This window comes from Callorhinchus milii, unplaced genomic scaffold, assembly GCF_018977255.1.
Source record: "Callorhinchus milii isolate IMCB2004 unplaced genomic scaffold, IMCB_Cmil_1.0 Scaffold22, whole genome shotgun sequence".
NCBI lineage: Eukaryota > Metazoa > Chordata > Chondrichthyes > Chimaeriformes > Callorhinchidae > Callorhinchus > Callorhinchus milii.
In genome coordinates this window covers 10456149-10477065 of record NW_024704763.1, presented here as the reverse complement: position 1 = coordinate 10477065, position 20917 = coordinate 10456149, and the positions used below count along the sequence as shown (strand labels likewise).

At 45.2% G+C, this 20917-nt stretch overlaps 1 protein-coding gene across 1 annotated transcript in view; it reads left to right on the top strand.

Moving 5' to 3' along the window:
* LOC103190448 (fibrillin-2-like) overlaps positions 1-20917 on the top strand; it is a 225936-nt gene that overhangs the window by 103287 nt on the left and 101732 nt on the right. Inside the window, exons 7-12 of the mRNA XM_042342958.1 lie at positions 9407-9559; positions 10019-10210; positions 10302-10445; positions 11417-11533; positions 17628-17753; positions 19548-19670. Of these exons, the coding sequence (XP_042198892.1) occupies positions 9407-9559; positions 10019-10210; positions 10302-10445; positions 11417-11533; positions 17628-17753; positions 19548-19670 (855 nt within the window). The remainder of the gene's footprint in view (positions 1-9406; positions 9560-10018; positions 10211-10301; positions 10446-11416; positions 11534-17627; positions 17754-19547; positions 19671-20917) is intronic.

The following is a 20917-nucleotide window of genomic DNA, read 5'->3' as shown; positions in this document are numbered from 1 at the left end:
AGGGTGGGGAGGTTAGTATTTAAGAGAGTCCAGGGAGCGGTGTAGACATCTGTGTAAAGCAATAATTTACTCAGACTTTGTGAGGATGAATAAACGGAGTTAAGTTGAATTATACAAAACATTATTGTGGCAATCTAGAAGACTGCTGTCATTGAATCAAACCCGCACAAATAAGAGTGGACAGAAAAGGGTGAGATGCTACGGCTTCAAATGATGGAGTATAAAATTACAAGAGGCTGTTCGTACATTATGGTACGATTACAGACAGCATTACACTGGATTCTGCTCTTGGTGCCCACTTCTGGTGTGTTAGCACAGTATGCCAGTAAAGCTGTATGGGGAAGGATCATTTAGACTGAACGAGTGCACAAAGCCTGCTTTGCATTATTGCCTGGCATGCTTGAGGCATTGTTCCAGTGTTCAGTCAGCTGCTGACAACATGCATTATGTGTCAGTCCCTGGCTCTTTCGCACGTCTAATTTCTGTTTAACTCTCACTCTTCTCAAAACGCACAAACTGGTTTTGGTCAAAATCTGGACAACAATAACTAGGGTAGCTTCCCAGCGCTTGACAATGGTGGAGCATGACGCCGAGCTGGGGGCAGGGGTAGGTGACTGTAGGCACGTCGAAGAGGAAAGAGTTCAGGTGCGATCTGAAGATAAGAAAGGAAGGAGCAAGGCAGGGGGATAAAGGAAGAATGTTCCAGAGTTTCGGGCCGTATTGGCTGAAAGCGTGCCATCGATTCTGGAATGGAGGGCATGAGGGACAGGCAGGAGGCCGGAGCCAGTCGAGTAGAAGTAGTAGGTTGGGGAGTAAGCAGATCAGAGAGGTAGGGACGTGCCAGAGCATGAAGGGATTAAAAAACAAGTGTGAGGATCTTGAAATTGATCCATTCGGCTATGGGGACCAGTGGAGCCTGGCTAGGACTGGTGTGATGGGGTTGTGGAGTTTAGTATGGGTGAGAATGCTGGCAGTGGAGTTTTGGATCAGCTGGATTTTGTGTATGGTGGAGCTGGGGAGACTGGCAAGGAGGGCAGTCAAGGTGGGAGGTGACGAACGCATGAACAAGTTTTTTAGCTGTGTCTGGTGAAGGGGACAATGTGGCGAAGGTGGAGGAAGGTCAGGGACTGGATGTGGAGAAAGAAGGACAGTTGTGGGTCGAACCCAATGCCTTAGTTGTGCACTGGTTCAATAAGTCTGAGGGATAGGCTGGGGAGGTTGAGGAGATCAGAGTCACAGGATAGAAGACATTGACAGGAGCCATGAGTATGGAGTCAGAGCTGGAGGAGGAGAAGTAGATTTGTGTGTTATTGCATACATGTGGAAGTTTACCCCATGTCTGCGGATGACATTGCCAAGAGGGAGCATATAGATGAGGAAGAGGAGGGGGCCAAGGATGGAGCCCTCCTGTCGGTACACCACAGGTCACCGGACGGGGGCAGGAGGAAAAACCGTTTGAGGAGATAAAATGAAGGCGGTTTGTTAGGTAGGACATGAACCAGCCAAGTGCAATCCCGCTGAAGTGGATGAGGGAGGAGAAAAGACATGATCGACTGTCGATCAATTTTTTATTGTTTTGAAGGGATTATTACCCCTGGAAAAGCGATCCGCCAATCGACTAACAACCGGGTCCTACTTACTGCTGGGTAAACAGAAGCATGTGGATTAAGCAAATTTGGCCAACATTTTGCTTGCCTGGGAATCGAACCTAGATCCTCTCGCTTGAGAGGCGAGTGCTGCTCCTACCACTGAGCTACAGGACTCCACATAACAACTGTAACAACACACTAAAGAATATACAACACTTATAACTTTGAATTTGCAATGGGAAGAAATATATTGTACAATATTCAGTGCTTAAAAAAGAATCCCAACAAAATCTGATGTAGCAACGCCAAGTAACCTTGAAGCATTCCACAAGATTTACTGTAAAGTGTAAAGTATATTTGTGATGAGCTTGAAGTCCTTACAAATGAATGGAAGGGCCTGGTTTGGAGAGAGTTAATTTCAGCAACTAGGAGTAGTCAGTAGTTCTGTCCTTAATCTGTACAATCGTTACTGAAACCTTGGGGTTAAAAAAAAGTTCCTAACTGTCCAACATGCAGTTCCCAGGGTGTGGTCACAAGAACATATGTATGTGTATGTGTCAGGTTCGCAGAGGCAAATGTTTGCAGGTTACATTGTGCATAGACAAGTTCTGTTGGAAACATTGAGTAGCTTCGAAGGTTCCTCAGGCTAAATGTGTTCCACATCGGTTTCCTCCCTCCTCAAGCAGCACGTCAGAGCAATAACTGCCTGTCCCCAGCCCACACCATCCATCATCTGAACATTTCTGTGAAGCAATTTGAGACATCACAACGATGTGATAAAGTGCTGTATCAAATGCAAGGATGATGATGATAATTATTATTCTCAAATGACCACAAGCCTGATCTGTGTAACGTTAGATAATCTTTAACAACAACAACAAGATTCCATTTATAAAGCGCCTTTCACGTCAGGAGGACGTCCCAAGGCGCTTTAACATTATCAGTGAGACTATCTGGAAGGACTGATTTGACCCGGTCTGTCTTCACCTTTCTGCCGCCTTCACACTGTTGACCACTTTATTCTTCTCCACCGCCTACTCTCAGCTCCATAAAGTGGTCGAAGGTGGCAGAGAGTTTGAGACGGATGAGAAGAGCCCTGGTCACCAATGGTATTTGTAACTTTGACCAAGGCTGTCGCTGGGCTGTGAATTGGAGGAAGACTGATTGGAGGGGTTCATAGAGGGAGTGGCGGGAGAGGAAAGAGCAAAGCTGCCCTCTCTTTCTGCCCCCGGCCTCTTTCTGCCCCTGGCCTGCCCTCTCTGCCCCCAACCTCTCTCTCGCCCTGGCCTGACCTCTCTGGATGTGGTTTACCTCATTGGTTGCCCTCCAGATCCCTCCCAGAATGTGAGGCTGGAGACAGTGAGTGTGGGAGGATGACTGATCTGAAGAGGGTGTCACACTGAGCCTGACCTCTCCCCATTGACTGCCGCACATGTACAATCACTGGGAGGAGGAGCATGACTCTGGAGCCTATGACTGAGAACAATAACCTACATAATATATATATCTATATATAATAATAATCCTTGTATTTGATATAGCGCTTTTCACGTTGTCTAGACGTCCCAAAGCGCTTCACAGAATATACTGTAAAGTGAATTGACTGTATATTTGCAGGCAAAACTCAGCAGCCAATTGCACAGAGTCAGGCCGGTACTGAGAGTCAGGCCGGTTACTGAGAGTCAGGCGTCTGAGGTGGCCGTACTGAGAGTCAGGCCAGTTACCAAGAGCTTGTTGTTGGGAGCCAGGCTGGTTACTGATAGCCAGGCTAGTTACTCAGAGCCAAGCTCGTTCCTGATAGCTGGTCACTGAGAGCTGGTTACTGAGAGCCAGGCCGGTTACTGAGAGTCTGATTACTGAGAGTCAGACTGGTTCGTAGAAAGCCAGGCTGGTTACTGAGAGACAGGCTGGTTACTGAGAGACAGGCTGGTTACTAGTCTGGTTACTGAGAAAGCCAGGGTGGGGAGGTTAGTATTTAAGAGAGTCCAGGGAGCGGTGTAGACATCTGTGTAAAGCAATAATTTACTCAGACTTTGTGAGGATGAATAAACGGAGTTAAGTTGAATTATACAAAACATTATTGTGGCAATCTAGAAGACTGCTGTCATTGAATCAAACCGCACAAATAAGTGGACAGAAAAGGGTGAGATGCTACGGCTTCAAATGTGGAGTATAAAATTACAAGAGGCTGTTCGTACATTATGGTACGATTACAGACAGCATTACACTGGATTCTGCTCTTGGTGCCCACTTCTGGTGTGTTAGCACAGTATGCCAGTAAAGCTGTATGGGGAAGGATCATTTAGACTGAACGAGTGCACAAAGCCTGCTTTGCATTATTGCCTGGCATGCTTGAGGCATTGTTCCAGTGTTCAGTCAGCTGCTGACAACATGCATTATGTGTCAGTCCCTGGCTCTTTCGCACGTCTAATTTCTGTTTAACTCTCACTCTTCTCAAAACGCACAAACTGGTTTTGGTCAAAATCTGGACAACAATAACTAGGGTAGCTTCCAGCGCTTGACAATGGTGGAGCATGACGCCGAGCTGGGGGCAGGGGTAGGTGACTGTAGGCACGTCGAAGAGGAAAGAGTTCAGGTGCGATCTGAAGATAAGAAAGGAAGGAGCAAGGCAGGGGGATAAAGGAAGAATGTTCCAGAGTTTCGGGCCGTATTGGCTGAAAGCGTGCCATCGATTCTGGAATGGAGGGCATGAGGGACAGGCAGGAGGCCGGAGCCAGTCGAGTAGAAGTAGGTTGGGGAGTAAGCAGATCAGAGAGGTAGGACGTGCCAGAGCATGAAGGGATTAAAAACAAGTGTGAGGATCTTGAAATTGATCCATTCGGCTATGGGGACCAGTGGAGCCTGGCTAGGACTGGTGTGATGGGGTTGTGGAGTTTAGTATGGGTGAGAATGCTGGCAGTGGAGTTTTGGATCAGCTGGATTTTGTGTATGGTGGAGCTGGGGAGACTGGCAAGGAGGGCAGTCAAGGTGGGAGGTGACGAACGCATGAACAAGTTTTTTAGCTGTGTCTGGTGAAGGGGCAATGTGGCGAAGGTGGAGGAAGGTCAGGGACTGGATGTGGAGAAAGAAGGACAGTTGTGGGTCGAACCCAATGCCTTAGTTGTGCACTGGTTCAATAAGTCTGAGGGATAGGCTGGGGAGGTTGAGGAGATCAGAGTCACAGGATAGAAGACATTGACAGGAGCCATGAGTATGGAGTCAGAGCTGGAGGAGGAGAAGTAGATTTGTGTGTTATTGCATACATGTGGAAGTTTACCCCATGTCTGCGGATGACATTGCCAAGAGGGAGCATATAGATGAGGAAGAGGAGGGGGCCAAGGATGGAGCCCTCCTGTCGGTACACCACAGGTCACCGGACGGGGCAGGAGGAAAACCGTTTGAGGAGATAAAATGAAGGCGGTTTGTTAGGTAGGACATGAACCAGCCAAGTGCAATCCCGCTGAAGTGGATGAGGGAGGAGAAAAGACATGATCGACTGTCGATCAATTTTTTATTGTTTTGAAGGATTATTACCCCTGGAAAAGCGATCCGCCAATCGACTAACAACCGGGTCCTACTTACTGCTGGGTAAACAGAGCATGTGGATTAAGCAAATTTGGCCAACATTTTGCTTGCCTGGGAATCGAACCTAGATCCTCTCGCTTGAGAGGCGAGTGCTGCTCCTACCACTGAGCTACAGGACTCCACATAACAACTGTAACAACTACACTAAAGAATATACAACACTTATAACTTTGAATTTGCAATGGGAAGAAATATATTGTACAATATTCAGTGCTTAAAAAAGAATCCCAACAAAATCTGATGTAGCAACGCCAAGTAACCTTGAAGCATTCCACAAGATTTACTGTAAAGTGTAAAGTATATTTGTGATGAGCTTGAAGTCCTTACAAATGAATGGAAGGGCCTGGTTTGGAGAGAGTTAATTTCAGCAACTAGGAGTAGTCAGTAGTTCTGTCCTTAATCTGTACAATCGTTACTGAAACCTTGGGGTTAAAAAAAAGTTCCTAACTGTCCAACATGCAGTTCCCAGGGTGTGGTCACAAGAACATATGTATGTGTATGTGTCAGGTTCGCAGAGGCAAATGTTTGCAGGTTACATTGTGCATAGACAAGTTCTGTTGGAAACATTGAGTAGCTTCGAAGGTTCCTCAGGCTAAATGTGTTCCACATCGGTTTCCTCCCTCCTCAAGCAGCACGTCAGAGCAATAACTGCCTGTCCCCAGCCCACACCATCCATCATCTGAACATTTCTGTGAAGCAATTTGAGACATCACAACGATGTGATAAAGTGCTGTATCAAATGCAAGGATGATGATGATAATTATTATTCTCAAATGACCACAAGCCTGATCTGTGTAACGTTAGATAATCTTTAACAACAACAACAAGATTCCATTATAAAGCGCCTTTCACGTCAGGAGGACGTCCCAAGGCGCTTTAACATTATCAGTGAGACTATCTGGAAGGACTGATTTGACCCGGTCTGTCTTCACCTTTCTGCCGCCTTCACACTGTTGACCACTTTATTCTTCTCCACCGCCTCTACTCTCAGCTCCATAAAGTGGTCGAAGGTGGCAGAGAGTTTGAGACGGATGAGAAGAGCCCTGGTCACCAATGGTATTTGTAACTTTGACCAAGGCTGTCGCTGGGCTGTGAATTGGAGGAAGACTGATTGGAGGGGTTCATAGAGGGAGTGGCGGGAGAGGAAAGAGCAAAGCTGCCCTCTCTTTCTGCCCCCGGCCTCTTTCTGCCCCTGGCCTGCCCTCTCTGCCCCAACCTCTCTCTCGCCCTGGCCTGACCTCTCTGGATGTGGTTTACCTCATTGGTTGCCCTCCAGATCCCTCCCAGAATGTGAGGCTGGAGACAGTGAGTGTGGGAGGATGACTGATCTGAAGAGGGTGTCACACTGAGCCTGACCTCTCCCCATTGACTGCCGCACATGTACAATCACTGGGAGGAGGAGCATGACTCTGGGAGCCTATGACTGAGAACAATAACCTACATAATATATATATCTATATATAATAATAATCCTTGTATTTGATATAGCGCTTTTCACGTTGTCTAGACGTCCCAAAGCGCTTCACAGAATATACTGTAAAGTGAATTGACTGTATATTTGCAGGCAAAACTCAGCAGCCAATTGCACACAGCAGCGTCCCACAAACAGCCGTGGATTGATTTAACCAATAATCTGCACTACACATGCATAAATCACTGTAGATGGTAAGCGTGCATGTGATGACAGATCAAGACTACTGTTTTATTCAAAGCAGCCGGTAGTTTAGTGCAGGAGTAATGGAGGGTAGGGGAGTAATGCTATGAGTTTGGAGATTATTAATATGAATAGTGCAAACAAACTGAAGTGGATAAAATCTAAATCTTTTGAAAGGAAATTGAATGGGATTAGGGTGTATGTGAGACTTAGGCGATTATACATTTTATAAAGACTTATGCAAGTTTTATTGTATACCCCATAAAACACTTTGAGACACCTTCCTGACGTGAAAGACAATATATCAAATGTAAGAAGTGTGTTTATTAGATGTTTATAAGTCCTTTCAGTAAACACGTGAACTCTAAAATAAATATTAAACTGTTCCAGTAGTTTGACTAAAGAATTTGTGAACCAAGTGCTGAAATTTCATCCTTCAATACAATACAGGAACCACAAGCTCATGCATGGTTTTAATCAATACAACATGAGGAAAGCAGAATGGCATCAGTGTCCATCATATTATTAAATTGGGCAAGTTTCCTTACTCCACATGCCTCTGTTTACCTAGCAGAAAGTAGGAACCCGGTTGTTAGTCGATTGGCGGATTGCTTTGCCGGGGGTAATAATCCTTTCAAAAAAAAAATAATAATAACAATTTGGTCACTTCAATCCATGACTGTTTGTGGGACGCTGCTGAGCACAATTGGCTGCCACGTTTCACCCACAAAATAACAGTCAATTCACTTTACAGTATATTCTGTGAAACGCTTTGAGACATCTCAAAAATGTGATAAAGCGCTATATCAAATGCAAGGATTATTATTAAATTAGAAATACTGAATAAAACAGGCTACTTTATTATGTTATAGAGAAATGCCCTCAAAGTTTTTCATCTCACTTCCAACAACTGGTTCATGTCTACTGATGACCCAATTCAGATTGAAACAAGTTTACATGTTGATTCAATAGGATCCTCATGTAGGGTTGTCAGACATTCAGCTATTACCAGTACTATCAAGCCTGAAATTGGATATTTGTAATCACAGAAGTACTGATAATATTTCTATACACATTGTGAAAAACAACAACAGATTGCATATATAAATCGCCTTTCACATCTGGAGGCCATCCCAAGGATGTCCGGTGTCCAATTCCATCAGTAAGCAGGTCCGGGTGGACCTGTGAATGAGACAGATACATCTGCAGCACAACTGTTTCAGTGCTCATTACCAGCCTAAAGGGCATGTCATTACATCATCAATTACACACAAGAAGCTGTTCCAAACATCAGGGCATGGAGCAGCCACCCACCTAACCAGTCCAGCTGTCGACAGTAACATTCAGGAGTTCAAGAAGTTCAAACTCCCCCTTGCACAGAAACCACAAACTGCTGAATGTATTCCTGGAGCCTCTATAGTAGATTGTTGGGCAGCCCCAATGGTGTAGTGAGTAGCACAGAGCAGTTTACAGAGCAGCAGCTCACTCACTTTAGTCGCAGTCTGAGCTCAGATTCTGTAGCTCAGTGGGTAGAGCACTCGCCTCGCAAGCAAGAGACCTGGGTTTGATTCCCGGCAGGGCGAAACCTTGGGCAAGTTTCCTTACTCCACATGCCAGTATACCTAGCAGAAAGTAGGAACCTGGTAGTTTGTCGACTGACAGATCGCTATTCCGGGAATAATAATCCACAAAAAACAATTTGGTCCTGAATCTTTATAAAATGTATAATCGCCTAAATCTTACATACACCCAAATCCCATTCAATTTCCTATCAAAAGATTTAGATTTTATCCACTTCAGTTTGTTTGCACTATTCGTATTAATAATCTCCAAACTCATAACATTACTCCCCTACCCTCCATTACTCCTGCACTAAACTACCGGCTGCTTTGAATAAAGCAGTAGTCTTCACCTGTCATCACATGCACGCTTACCATCTACAGTGAATTATGTATGTGTAGTGTAGATTATTGATTAAATCAGATTTTATATGGCTTATACAAGTTTGCCTGCAACTTGGATTTTGCATAAGTTATATTAAATATTATGGTCCTGACTGATACACAGCTTCTGTGGGTTTTATTGTCCTGAACAGTGTTGTGACTGTGTGATTTTCCAGATGACTGCGGTAGCTAATTTGCATACAGCAAACCTCCATGAAGTAAGTGACCAATTTTATCTGAGAGATTGTTGGCCAACACACCAAGAAAAAGTTGCTTGTTCAAGGTTAATGTAGGTTAAATCATATTTCTCGTGTGCGCCTAACAATGGAGCAACACTGCACTGGCTGTTTATAATTCCTGATGTTATATTTAAGATGATAGCAATGCTAGTTCAAATTACCAGCTCATTTACATTGGCTGGACAGTCAGAGTGTAAGTCATTGGTAAAAGGTCAAATGTTGCTGGTTGTAAAAATTTACATTGTAATTCTTACATAGTAATTCTTTAATTTACATTGTAATTTACATTGTAATTCTTACATATCTTATTCTAAATTCTGATTAAAATCATTGTATAAAATAATTCTTAGCATATTTCTACTTTGCTAAAATGTTAATGAATTTACTTTTCTACAGATGCCCGTCCTGGAATCTGCTACTCGGGTCTCGTCAATGGTCGCTGTGCCAAAGACCTGCCAAGTCCCTATTCCAGAATGCAGTGCTGCTGTAACATTGGCCGCTGCTGGTCTGCTGGCACCATTCCTGAGATGTGTCCAATGCGTGGAACTTGTATGTATTCTTCATTCTTCACCATTTGTCACCACTTGTGAACCTGCTTTACAGCTGCCCGGCCACTTTGCTCAGCCTACTGCACGTCCCTTGTCCCCTCGCTCCACCATCAGCAGATGTGTTTTCAACCACTATGCTCTGAAGCTCTGGAACTCTGCTTCAAACCCTCCATCTTGGCCTCTTCTTGCCCATCTTCAGAAAGCACCTAAAGACCTTCCTCTTTGACCATGCTTACAGTCACTTCTTCTCTTTCCCTGACTTGGTGTCAGGCTCCTCTGTTGTTCAGTGCTCCACTACCCACATGTTGTTGTTGTACATGTCTATGTTGTATGTTTGACAATTACTAGGTAATAAGTAATTGAATCATTAAGTTACCAATGTAATATTCCTAATCATATTTGAAATTTGGTCTATCTGAACAAATACAGCCTAACTCACCAAACCCTTGTCAATTTTCAGATGAATATCGCAAGTTATGCATTGATGGTTTTCCTCTCGTGCCCGGCGGTCCTTCTGTGCCCAGGGTTCCCGTGCCCGGGGATCCTGTGCCCGGGGGTCCTGTGCCAGGGGGTCCAACAATACATGATGGAAGTCGACCTTATCCTGGCCCTCATGTTGGACCTCACCCCAATGGCATGATTCATTTTAATGGTACTGAACTTTAATTATTCACATTTTTTAAAACAATTTATCATAAATATCAGTTATCTAATTCTTTGTTTACTGCCTTGTTTTACTTCAGGCTTTCTTCCTTTGAATGTCACTGATCTCTGCAGTTTCTACAGAAACCTCTGCATAAATGGACGCTGCATTCCCCTTCCAGGGCAAAGTTACCGGTGTGAGTGCAATGTGGGCTATCAACTGGACACAAGAGGAGAATGTATAGGTATGCTTTGAAGTGCTTTTTTCCAACAACAAATAGTTTTAGGATTAGACCACTGTCAAGTTGCAGATCAGTTCTAAGTGTCAACGGGGCAGAAGCTCTCCTGCGTGGACTCCATTAGCACCTCAGGTGCTGACGACATTGACCTATATGGATGTTCATCCACCTCATGGAGTCGGTGTAGGTGTCTTGTTTGAGCAGAGTTTCAGATGATAATGGATTTGTGATTACTATTCGTTCTACAGTTTACCTCAGTGCCTCTGGAATGTCAGGGAATAAAACTCTGGGTGGTTGGTTCCATTCTAGGTGTTTGGTTTGAACAGTCTTCATAAGCAGCACAGTACAGGGTGCTTCGCAACACATTAATAATAATAATAATAATAATAATAATAATCCTTGCATTTGATATAATAATAATGCCAATTGTGCACAGCAATATCCACAAACAGTCGTGGATTGAAAATGACCAATTTTATTATTGTTTTTGGTTTTGGAGGGATTATTATTAGGCTCTGTGTGGAGTAAGGAAACTTGCCCAAGCTTTCCCGCTGCCTGGAATTGAACTCAGGTCTCTCACTTGCAAAGCGAGTGCTCTAACCACTGAACTACAGGACTCCACATTAATTGTAGAAACTGAGGGGAAGTAAAGATCAAATGCAATTATTATTATTATTATGAGCCCACTGCTATTATAACAATTTCTTTGTTATTATTTATAATGAGAAATGGCTGATATGTTGGTGATAGGACAAAGCCTGTTTGGCTTACACATGTAATAACCTGCTCCGTGCACTAGAGTCCACATTATATGAGAACATTGAATCTTTATGTGATAAATATATTTATAAATATATTTAAATGGCATTTAAATTTAAATGTAAATATTGGTTGAATTATTTTCCTGAGGTGGTTATGCTTAGATTGGTGTAGAGAATAAGCATCTCACGATCCCTGTGCCTCTTGTGCATTGGTAGATGCGGATGAATGTGTGAGCAATCCATGTATTCATGGCGACTGTGTCAACACACAAGGATCTTATTTTTGCCGCTGTCACACTGGATTTCAAAGCACTGCTACAAAAATGTGTGTGGGTAAGTTACGGAGTCAGAATAAGATTTATATTTGTTTTTATTAATTTTACAAAGGTATTTTTAATTTTGAACAATTTGAAGGTTTGTTGTTTTCAAAATTTGTCTCAATTTCTGCTCTTCTCTCCGGAAGCATGAACATAAAGAAGCCACATTATCCTAACATTCCCCGCAGCCCATTGAATCCACTAGATTCCTTATATAATCCCTGCAATTGATACAGTATATTTCATGGCAGGAGAACGTCCCTAAACACTTCACATGATAGTCTGTAAAGTGTAGTGACTGTGTATTTTGTGGGTAAACGTGGCAGCCAATTTTGCGCACAACAATGTCCCCATAAACATTTGGGGGATTGTTGGCCAGGATATAAGGAGAAACTCCCTTCTCTTTTTATAACGTGTCATGGTATCTTTGAGGTTCATCTGTGACGGGGTCTCAGTATAATATCCCACCAAAAGGACGGCACCTCTGACAATGCCGTACTGCATTGGAGTGTCAGCTATATGATTATCCAAGTCCTGACGTGGAGCTTGAATCCACAACTTTCTGATTCATAAAGGCTAGAATGCTACCAACTGAGCCAGCCTCACATTCTCTTCTAAACCCTCAGTGTCATCAACAACAGCAACAACAAAATGACAATTATAGAACGCCTTTCACGTCAGGAGGATGTCCCAAGGTGCTGGACAGTCAGGGGTCAGATCCCAAGCATGGAGAAAGGGTGGTGTAGGGGTGAGGGAAGGCAGAGAGGTGGGAGGGACCAAAGGCACGGCCGAAGAGAAGGGTCTTGAGACCGGCCTTGAAGGAGGTGAGGGAGGAAGCGAGGCCAAGGGACCGTGGGATGGAGTTCTAGAGTGTGGGGGCAGAGAGGCTGAAAACCCGGCCACTGATGGTAGGGCGGGTCGGGCGGGAGACATGGAGCAGCCGGAGCCTGATGAACGGAGGGAGCGGGCGGGTTGGTAGGGAGTCAGCAGGTCAGAGAGGTGGGAGAGGGCAAGGCCACGGATGGCTTTAAAGGTGAGGAAGAGGATCTTGAACTCGATCCTCTGGGGGATGGGGAGCCAGTGGAGTCGGGCGAGGGTGGGGGTGATGGGGTCGCGGAGCCTGGTGCGTGAAATTACACGAGCTGCAGTGTTTTGGATGATCTGCAGCTTGTGAAGGGAAGAGTTGGAAAGGCCGATGAGGAGGGAGTTCCCGTAATCGAGCCTTGATGTGATGCTCAACACCAAAACATCCATGAATACTCCATGCTTCCAACTCCAATCTTTTTTTTTTGCCGGGTTCAGTTTTGTTGGCCTGGACTTCAGGGCAACAAAACTGAACCTGGGTCCAGCAAGATAAGGATCTATAGAATAGTGATGTGCTTTGGGACGTCCTCCTAACGTGAAGGGTTTGTACAAAGCACAAGGATTATTATTATTAAATAGAGCAGGGTGGTCCCAAGGCCGTATCCAGCCTGGAGGATGATTTCATCCATCCCGCCTGCTCCCTCTCTACCCGACAAATCGTCCTCTCGTGGCAGTGGCAGGAGCTGGTGGTTGGGAGACGTGATTGTCAGGAGACCCACTTGGCTTTTCCTCAACTCGTGAGGGGCTTCCTGACAGACTATAGTGCATGGAGCTGCAGGGAGTGAAATATTGCTCTAGCAGATAGTGAGCTGGGCAGAGAGAGGGTGATTGAGAGAGTGATTGAGAGAGAGTGTGATTGAGAGAGAGAGTGTGATTGAGAGAGAGAGAGTGATTGAGAGAGAGAGTGATTGAGAGAGAGTGATTGAGAGAAAGAGTGATTGAGAGAGAGAGTGATTGTGAGAGAGTGATTGAGAGAGAGAGAGTGATTGAGAGAGAGAGTGATTGAGAGAGAGTGATTGAGAGAGAGTGTGATTGAGAGAGAGAGAGTGATTGAGAGAGAGAGTGATTGTGAGAGAGTGATTGAGAGAGAGAGAGTGATTGAGAGAGAGAGTGATTGAGAGAGAGTGATTGAGAGAGAGAGTGATTGAGAGAGAGAGTGATTGAGAGAGAGAGAGTGATTGAGAGAGAGAGAGTGATTGAGAGAGAGAGTGATTGAAAGAGAATGATTGAGAGAGAATGTTTGAGAGAGAGAGTGATTGAGAGAGAGAGAGTGATTGAGAGAGAGTGTGTGATTGAGAGAGAGAGTGATCGAGAGAGAGAGAGTGATTGAGAGAGAGAGTGATTGAGAGAGAGAGTGATTGAGAGAGAGAGAGTGATTGAGAGAGAGAGTGATTGAGAGAGAGTGATTGAGAGAAAGAGTGATTGAGAGAGAGAGTGATTGAGAGTGTGATTGAGAGAGAGAGAGTGATTGAGAGAGAGAGTGATTGTGAGAGAGTGATTGAGAGAGAGAGAGTGATTGAGAGAGAGAGTGATTGAGAGAGAGTGATTGAGAGAGAGAGTGATTGAGAGAGAGAGTGATTGAGAGAGAGAGTGATTGAGAGAGAGAGTGATTGAGAGAGAGAGAGTGATTGAGAGAGAGAGTGATTGAGAGAGAGAGAGTGATTGAGAGAGAGAGTGATTGAAAGAGAATGATTGAGAGAGAATGTCTGAGAGAGAGAGTGATTGAGAGAGAGAGAGTGATTGAGAGAGAGTGTGTGATTGAGAGAGAGAGTGATTGAGAGAGAGTGATTGAGAGAGAGAGTGATTGAGAGAGAGTGATTGAGAGAGAGAGTGATTGAGAGAGAGAGTGATTGAGAGAGAGAGTGATTGAGAGAGAGAGTGATTGAGAGAGAGTGTGTGATTGAGAGAGAGAGTGATTGAGAGAGAGAGTGATTGAGAGAGAGAGTGATTGAGAGAGAGTGATTGAGAAAGAGTTGAGAAAGGGGGGAGGGAGAGAGTGATTGAAAGAGTAGGGAGAGAGGGAGGGGGAGAGAAAGAGTTATTGTGAAAGACGGGAGTGCGACGAAGAGAAAGAGAGAAAGCATGATGAATATGGCAAGAGAGAGAAACAGAGAGCGGGAGAGAGAAGTGAGGGCAGCAGCTTCACTGTCAGGACAGACAGATCGGAGCCTCCCTCAGCCACTGCGAGGGGAGGTGTGTGGGTGGGGTGGGAACCGAGGACAGACACCAAGTGATGTGCCATGCAGTTTCCTCATAGAGAGTTCCTTCTTCCCCCAATGAGAAACCCCTCTATGTCCTTCATTACCGCCCTCCCCAGGCTCCTCCGTACTCCCTCTGTGACCTCCAGTAAACACCAGCTTGCTTCATGTCCCCCCTCACACCCCATCTGCCCCACCATTGCCATTTTGGCCTCGCTGTCTGGAGCTCTATAACTGGAGTCCCTCCTACTCCCTCCGTCCCTCCCTCCCTTCAAGGTACATCAGAGAACCATAGAATTGTGCAGCACAGAAGGAGGCCATTTGGCCCATCGTGTCTGTGCCGGCTCTTTGAAAAGGTCACCCACCCTCAACACATCACAACATCAGTCCCCTGTTTTCTCCCCATAGACCTGATCAAACCCCACTCCCCCGCTCTCTCCCCATAGCCCTGATCAACCCCACTCCCCCGCTCTCTCCCCATAAACCTGATCAACCTCACTCCCCCGCTCTCTCCCCATAGACCTGATCAACCCCACTCCCCCGCTCTCTCCCCATAGCCCTGATCAACCCCATTCCCCCGCTCTCTCCCCATAGCCCTGGTCAACCCCACTCCCCCACTCTCTCTCTCTCCCCATAGACCTGATCAACCCCACTCCCCCGCTCTCTCCCCATAGCCCTGGTCAACCCCATTCCCCCACTCTCTCCCCATAGCCCTGGTCAACCCCACTCCCCCACTCTCTCTCTCTCCCCATAGACCTAATCAACCCCACTCCCCAGCTCTCTCCCCATAGCCCTGATCAACCCCACTCCCCCACTCTCTCTCTCTCCCCATAGACCTGATCAACCCGACTCCCCCGTGCTCTCCCCATAGCCCTGATAAACCCCACTCCCCCGCTCTCTCCCCATAGACCTGATCAACCCGACTCCCCCGTGCTCTCCCCATAGCCCTGATCAACCCCACTCCCCCGCTCTCTCCCCATAGCCCTGATCAACCCCACTCCCCCGCTCTCTCCCCATAGCCCTGATCAACCCCACTCCCCCGCTCTCTCCCCATAGCCCTGATCAACCTCACTCCCCCGCTCTCTCCCCATAGCCCTGCAAACCAAATAATTATCTACTCTCTTAAAAGTTGTTATGGAATCGGTTCCCACCGGCCTTTCAGGCAACGCTTTCCAGATCCCAACAACTCACTGTGTGAAAACATTTCTCCTCACCTCTTTTCTGTTTCTTTTATCAACTATTTTAAATGGGTGTCCTCGGGTTACCGACCCACCCGCCAGTGGGAATAGTTTCTCCTTGTTCACCCTATCGAATCCCCTCATCATTTTGAAAACTTATTAAGTCTCCTCTTAACCTTCTCTGCTCCAAGGAGAATAATCCCGGCTTCTCTGCCTCTCCTGATAACTGAAGTCCCTCATTCCTGGTACCATCCTGGTCAATCTCCTCTGCACCCTCTCCAATGCCTTGACATCCTTCCCAAAGTGTGGGGCCCAGAAGTGAGCACAGTCTCGAGCTGAGGCCTAACCAGTGTTTATAAAGGTTGATCATAACTTCCTGACTTGTGTATTCTATGCCCCTATTTATAAAGCCCAGTATCCCGGATGCTCTTTAACAGCTGTATCTGCCTGTCCGGCCACCATCAAAGATTTACTATATGACCCCCAGGTCTCTCTGTCCCTTCACCCCCTTTAAGATTGTCCCATCAGCTTATATCGCCTCTCCTCATTCTTCCTCCTAAAATGCATCACTTCGCATTTCTCCACATTAAACTTCATCTGCCACTGTCTGCCCATGTTACCAGTCTGTCAATGTCCATTTGCCGTCTGTTACTATCCTCATTGTTTACTACTTTTCCAGCTTAGTATCATCTCCAAACTTGGAAATTGTACTCCCTATACCCAAGTCCAGGTCATTTATATAGACCTGGGTTCAATTCCAGGCAGGGCGAAACCTTGGGCAAGTTTCCTTGCTCCACACGCCTAATAATAATCCCTCCAAAAAAACAAAACAATAATAAATTGGTCATTTTCAATCCACGAATGTTTGTGGGACATTGCTGTGCGCAATTGGCTGCTACGTTTCGCCCACAAATATACGGTCAATTCACTTTACAGCATATTCTGTGAAGCGCTTTGAGACGTCGAGAAGACGTGAAAAGCGCTATATAAATGCCAGGATTATTATCAGAAACAATATTGGTCCCAATACTGACCCCGGGGGACACCACTACACACTTCCCTGCAGTTAGAAAAACAACCGTTCACCACCACTCTCTGATTCCTGTCTCCCAGATAGTTCTGCATCCGCTGCCACTGTCCCTTTAATACCGTTGGCTTCTATTTAGCTAACAAGTCTCTTATGTGGCACTTTATCAAAAGCCTTTTGAAAATCCATATAAACTACATCAACTGCACTACCTTCATCCACCCTCTCCGTCAAAAACTAAATCAAAAACTATCAGGTTTGTTAGACAGGACTTGCCTTTCACATCAAAACCTAACTCTTTGACCGCGCTTTCAGTCATCTTTACCCCTCCCATCCCACCTCTCTCAGCTCTCACCCCAATTTAGATGCCCAGCCTGCAGTATTAAGTGCTTTGAGATGTCCTTCTGAACGTGAAAAGGCTGCTGTCTAAATGTGTTTTTGGAAATACAAAATATTAGTTATGCGGCCGGTGGATATTTTTAACCTTTGGGAATCCGGCGCTCAACAGCCAAAAAGTTGTCCCTCCCCTGAAATAGATCTTGTTTTTTTGCATCAGTGATGTCCCTCAGTATTCTTGGATACAAGAATCTTTTGTTGCAATATCTCTTTGCCGTCCTTAACCTCTGTTTGTCTTTTCTGGCCTATATGTACTTCACAAATCTTCCCAGTTACTTTGCATGTTATTTGCCTCCTGTTACACTCCTCTTTCTTATTTTTTTCATTCCTTATTGATCCTCGGAGGTTCCTATTTCTCAACTGTGTCTTTATTACATTGTTTTTCTGGGAAATAAATCTGCAAACACATAAATTTGCAAACACTCAATAGGTTTTCCTGTTTTTCAGATATCGTTGAATGTGTTCAGAATGGTCAAATCTGTAAGCATGGGAGATGTGTGAACACAGAAGGCAGCTTTCACTGCATATGTAATGCTGGTTTTCAGTTGACACCGGATGGGAGAAACTGCATGGGTAAGTGGCAAAGCTGCATTCCTTTCGGTAAACCCAGTTAGATTTAGTATCTGAATTTCATTATATCATATTTAAGAGTACAAAATAGCAAATGTGACTATTATATCTCTCTCATCAGCCATATTGGTTGTTACTACATATCTATTTTCAGTTATGAAGGATCGTATTATTTTAAAATCCAATTCAATTTACATTTATGTAGCACCTTTCACGTCAGGAGGATGTCTCAAAGAGCTTGACAATCCTTGGTGCTTGAGCTGGAGGTGGGAGCCGAGGGGGTGAGGAAGGGAAAGAATACTGAAGAGGTATATTTTGAGATGGGACTTGAAAGAGGGGTGGGAGGGAGGGAGTCAGAGGGACTCAGACATGGAATTCCAGAGAGCAGAGCAGAATGATTGAGAGCTGATGGAGGAGCATGTAGAGCGGGAACATGAATCAGGCCAGTGCTCATTGAGCGAAAGCAGTAGGAAGGTTTGAGGAGTTTGCAGAGCTAGTGGGACGAGACCGTGAAGGAATTTAAACAGGAGGGTCTTGAACTCTATCCACTGCAATGGGATGATAGACTCAAGGAGCTCCAGCCTACACTGACCTGTCGCTGAGAACCCTGGAGGCGGAGGCTGCTTCACAGCGGGCACGTCTGTTTGCCAAGGCCCCTCACATGACCTGAATTAAGCAGCTGAAACTGAGTGAGTCTGGTACTCATTGGACTTGGACCTCGAGAACATCAAGGTGGCTAGCACATCACAAGCTGCCCTGTAAAGGTCCTCCCACCACACTGAAGACAGATGCCCAGCAGATAACTGATGAGGAAACTGAGGCAGCTGCTGGAAGGCATTACCTGAAGTTCATGACACATGTTCGTACGTCCAGCGCCTGGAATCTACCGTGATTTGCTGCGAAAAGGCCAGCAGCTGCTGCTTAAAAAACTCTGCACCTCCAACCTGTAGAAGCATCGCTCAATGGGAAGAGACGTGTGTCTGAGCTGTGGACAAGAAGATGGTGGCAATGCTCTCACGCATTTCATGTTGAGATGGGTTGCCCACTGGGAAGCTCGCAGGAAGACCCTGGAACTTGCCATCAAGCTAGTGAGGCTCAAAGCCACGCTTGTCGGATGTCGAACGACCAACTAGTGACTATCCTCCTTGGGAGGAGGTAAGCAGGATCTCCTGGGAGCTGAACTGGCTCCAAGGTGACGTGCTTGGCAATGGAATGTCGGAATCAAGCCAGGTCTCTGTAATGGTCTCTAGTCCGGCAGGTCCACAGTATTCCAGGGCACTGCTGACGAAAGCATAGCCCAGCCTGGTTCATCGGTAGGACCTAGAAGGTCAGATCAGTCACTGGGAGCAGGGAGTCATCCCACTCAGCTCCTGCTAACCCTGGCAAGTTATACGGTTTCAGCTGCTTAGACTCCAGAAGTTACGCTAACACCCACTCTGGGGTCCCCAAGCCTTGGCTCTTGCCAACCTGCGCCTAATATGTTCTGGAATTAAGTAAGTGGGATGTGTCCCTCCGGGGAGAGAGTCCACATTCCAGTCCAACAGTCTATCTCTGGGTTTCCATGTGTAGATGGGATACATGGAAATCTCAGTTTACTTTGGAAACTTTTAAGCACAGTGATGGGTTTCCACATGTGTCAGACACCCGGCTGAGCAAAAAAAATGCTTGAGGAATCAAATTGAAATTAAGACACAATAAGAAAATCATCAAATTTTCCATTACAAAACTTAAAACATTACAAACATACAATATTATTTGTAATTGCATCTAATTTGCTAAATGAACACAATGTTTCAGACCAGGATGAATGCGCCCAGAGAAACATGTGCATGAACGGGATGTGCATCAACGAGGACGGCAGCTTTAAGTGCATCTGCAAGCCGGGCTTTCAGTTAACAGCCAATGGACGGATCTGTGTTGGTAAGTTTATTGATCCAGTCAGAAATTGTCATTATAATAATAATAATAATCCTTGCATTTGATATAGCGCTTTTCATGTCAGGAGGACATCCCAAAGCGCTTCACAGAACACACTGTAAAGTGAATTGACTGTATATTTGTGGGCGAACGCGGCAGCCAATTGCGCACAGCAATGTCCCACAAACAGTCGTAGATTGAAAATGACCAATTTATTATTGTTTTTGGTTTTGGAGGGATTATTATTAGGGTCTGTGTGGAGTAAGGAAACTTGCCCAAGGTTTTGCCCTCTGCCTGGAATTGAACTCAGGCCTCTCACTTGCAAAGCGAGTGCTCTAACCACTGAGCTACAGGACTCCACCTTCACATCTACCTTCACATCTTTTTCATTATTCCACTGTCTTCTTAAAACCTGTATAAACATCTCAGGTATCTCCTTATCCACAATCTTGGTCACCACTTCAAAGAATTCGATCACATTAGTCAGACGGGATCCTCCCTTTACAAACCATCCTGAGGATCCCTGATCAGCATCTTCTCAATGTTCCACAACCACATTCCTTATTATAACTTCCAGCTGCTCCTCTATTCCCTGCTGTTCCCTGGCTCTTCCTTTTTCCTTTCTTAAACAGCAGAGTGATGTTTGCCCCTCTAAGTGCTCTGAGACATTCTAATTCTTTGATACAAAGACATTTTTTCAAAATTTCTATTATCCTTATCTCTCTTTTTATCTCTCCTATACTTGCGACGTCCTCCCGACGTGAAAGGAGCTATACAAATGTAATCTTGTTGTTGTATACTTCACCTATTTCCCAATTATTTTGTATTTATTTGGCACCTCTCATACTCTTTCTCGCTATTTCTCCATCTTAGTTTCCTTATCAACTCAGCTTCCCAAACACTTTAGTAGCTATGATATTCACCTGTACTTTGCCCAATTCAGCTGTAAATATTTTGTATACTGAATAGCCATCCTACCTCTTAATGTTTCTCCCTAACTTACCTGTGCCAAGTCTTCTTATTCCCATCAAATCTGCTCCTTTCCAACTCAGTGCCTTGATGCTGCACTCCTCCTTTTCTCTGTCCTTTTTGACAGTCAGATTATGTTCTGACTCATTGCCAGCACTAAATCAAGCATTGAATCTTCTCTATTTAGCATCTTAACATATTGTTCCAAGAAACAATTTTCAGTTCATTCCAATTGACCCTCCCCATTCTGCCCACATTCACCTCTCCCTAACTGTCCTCAG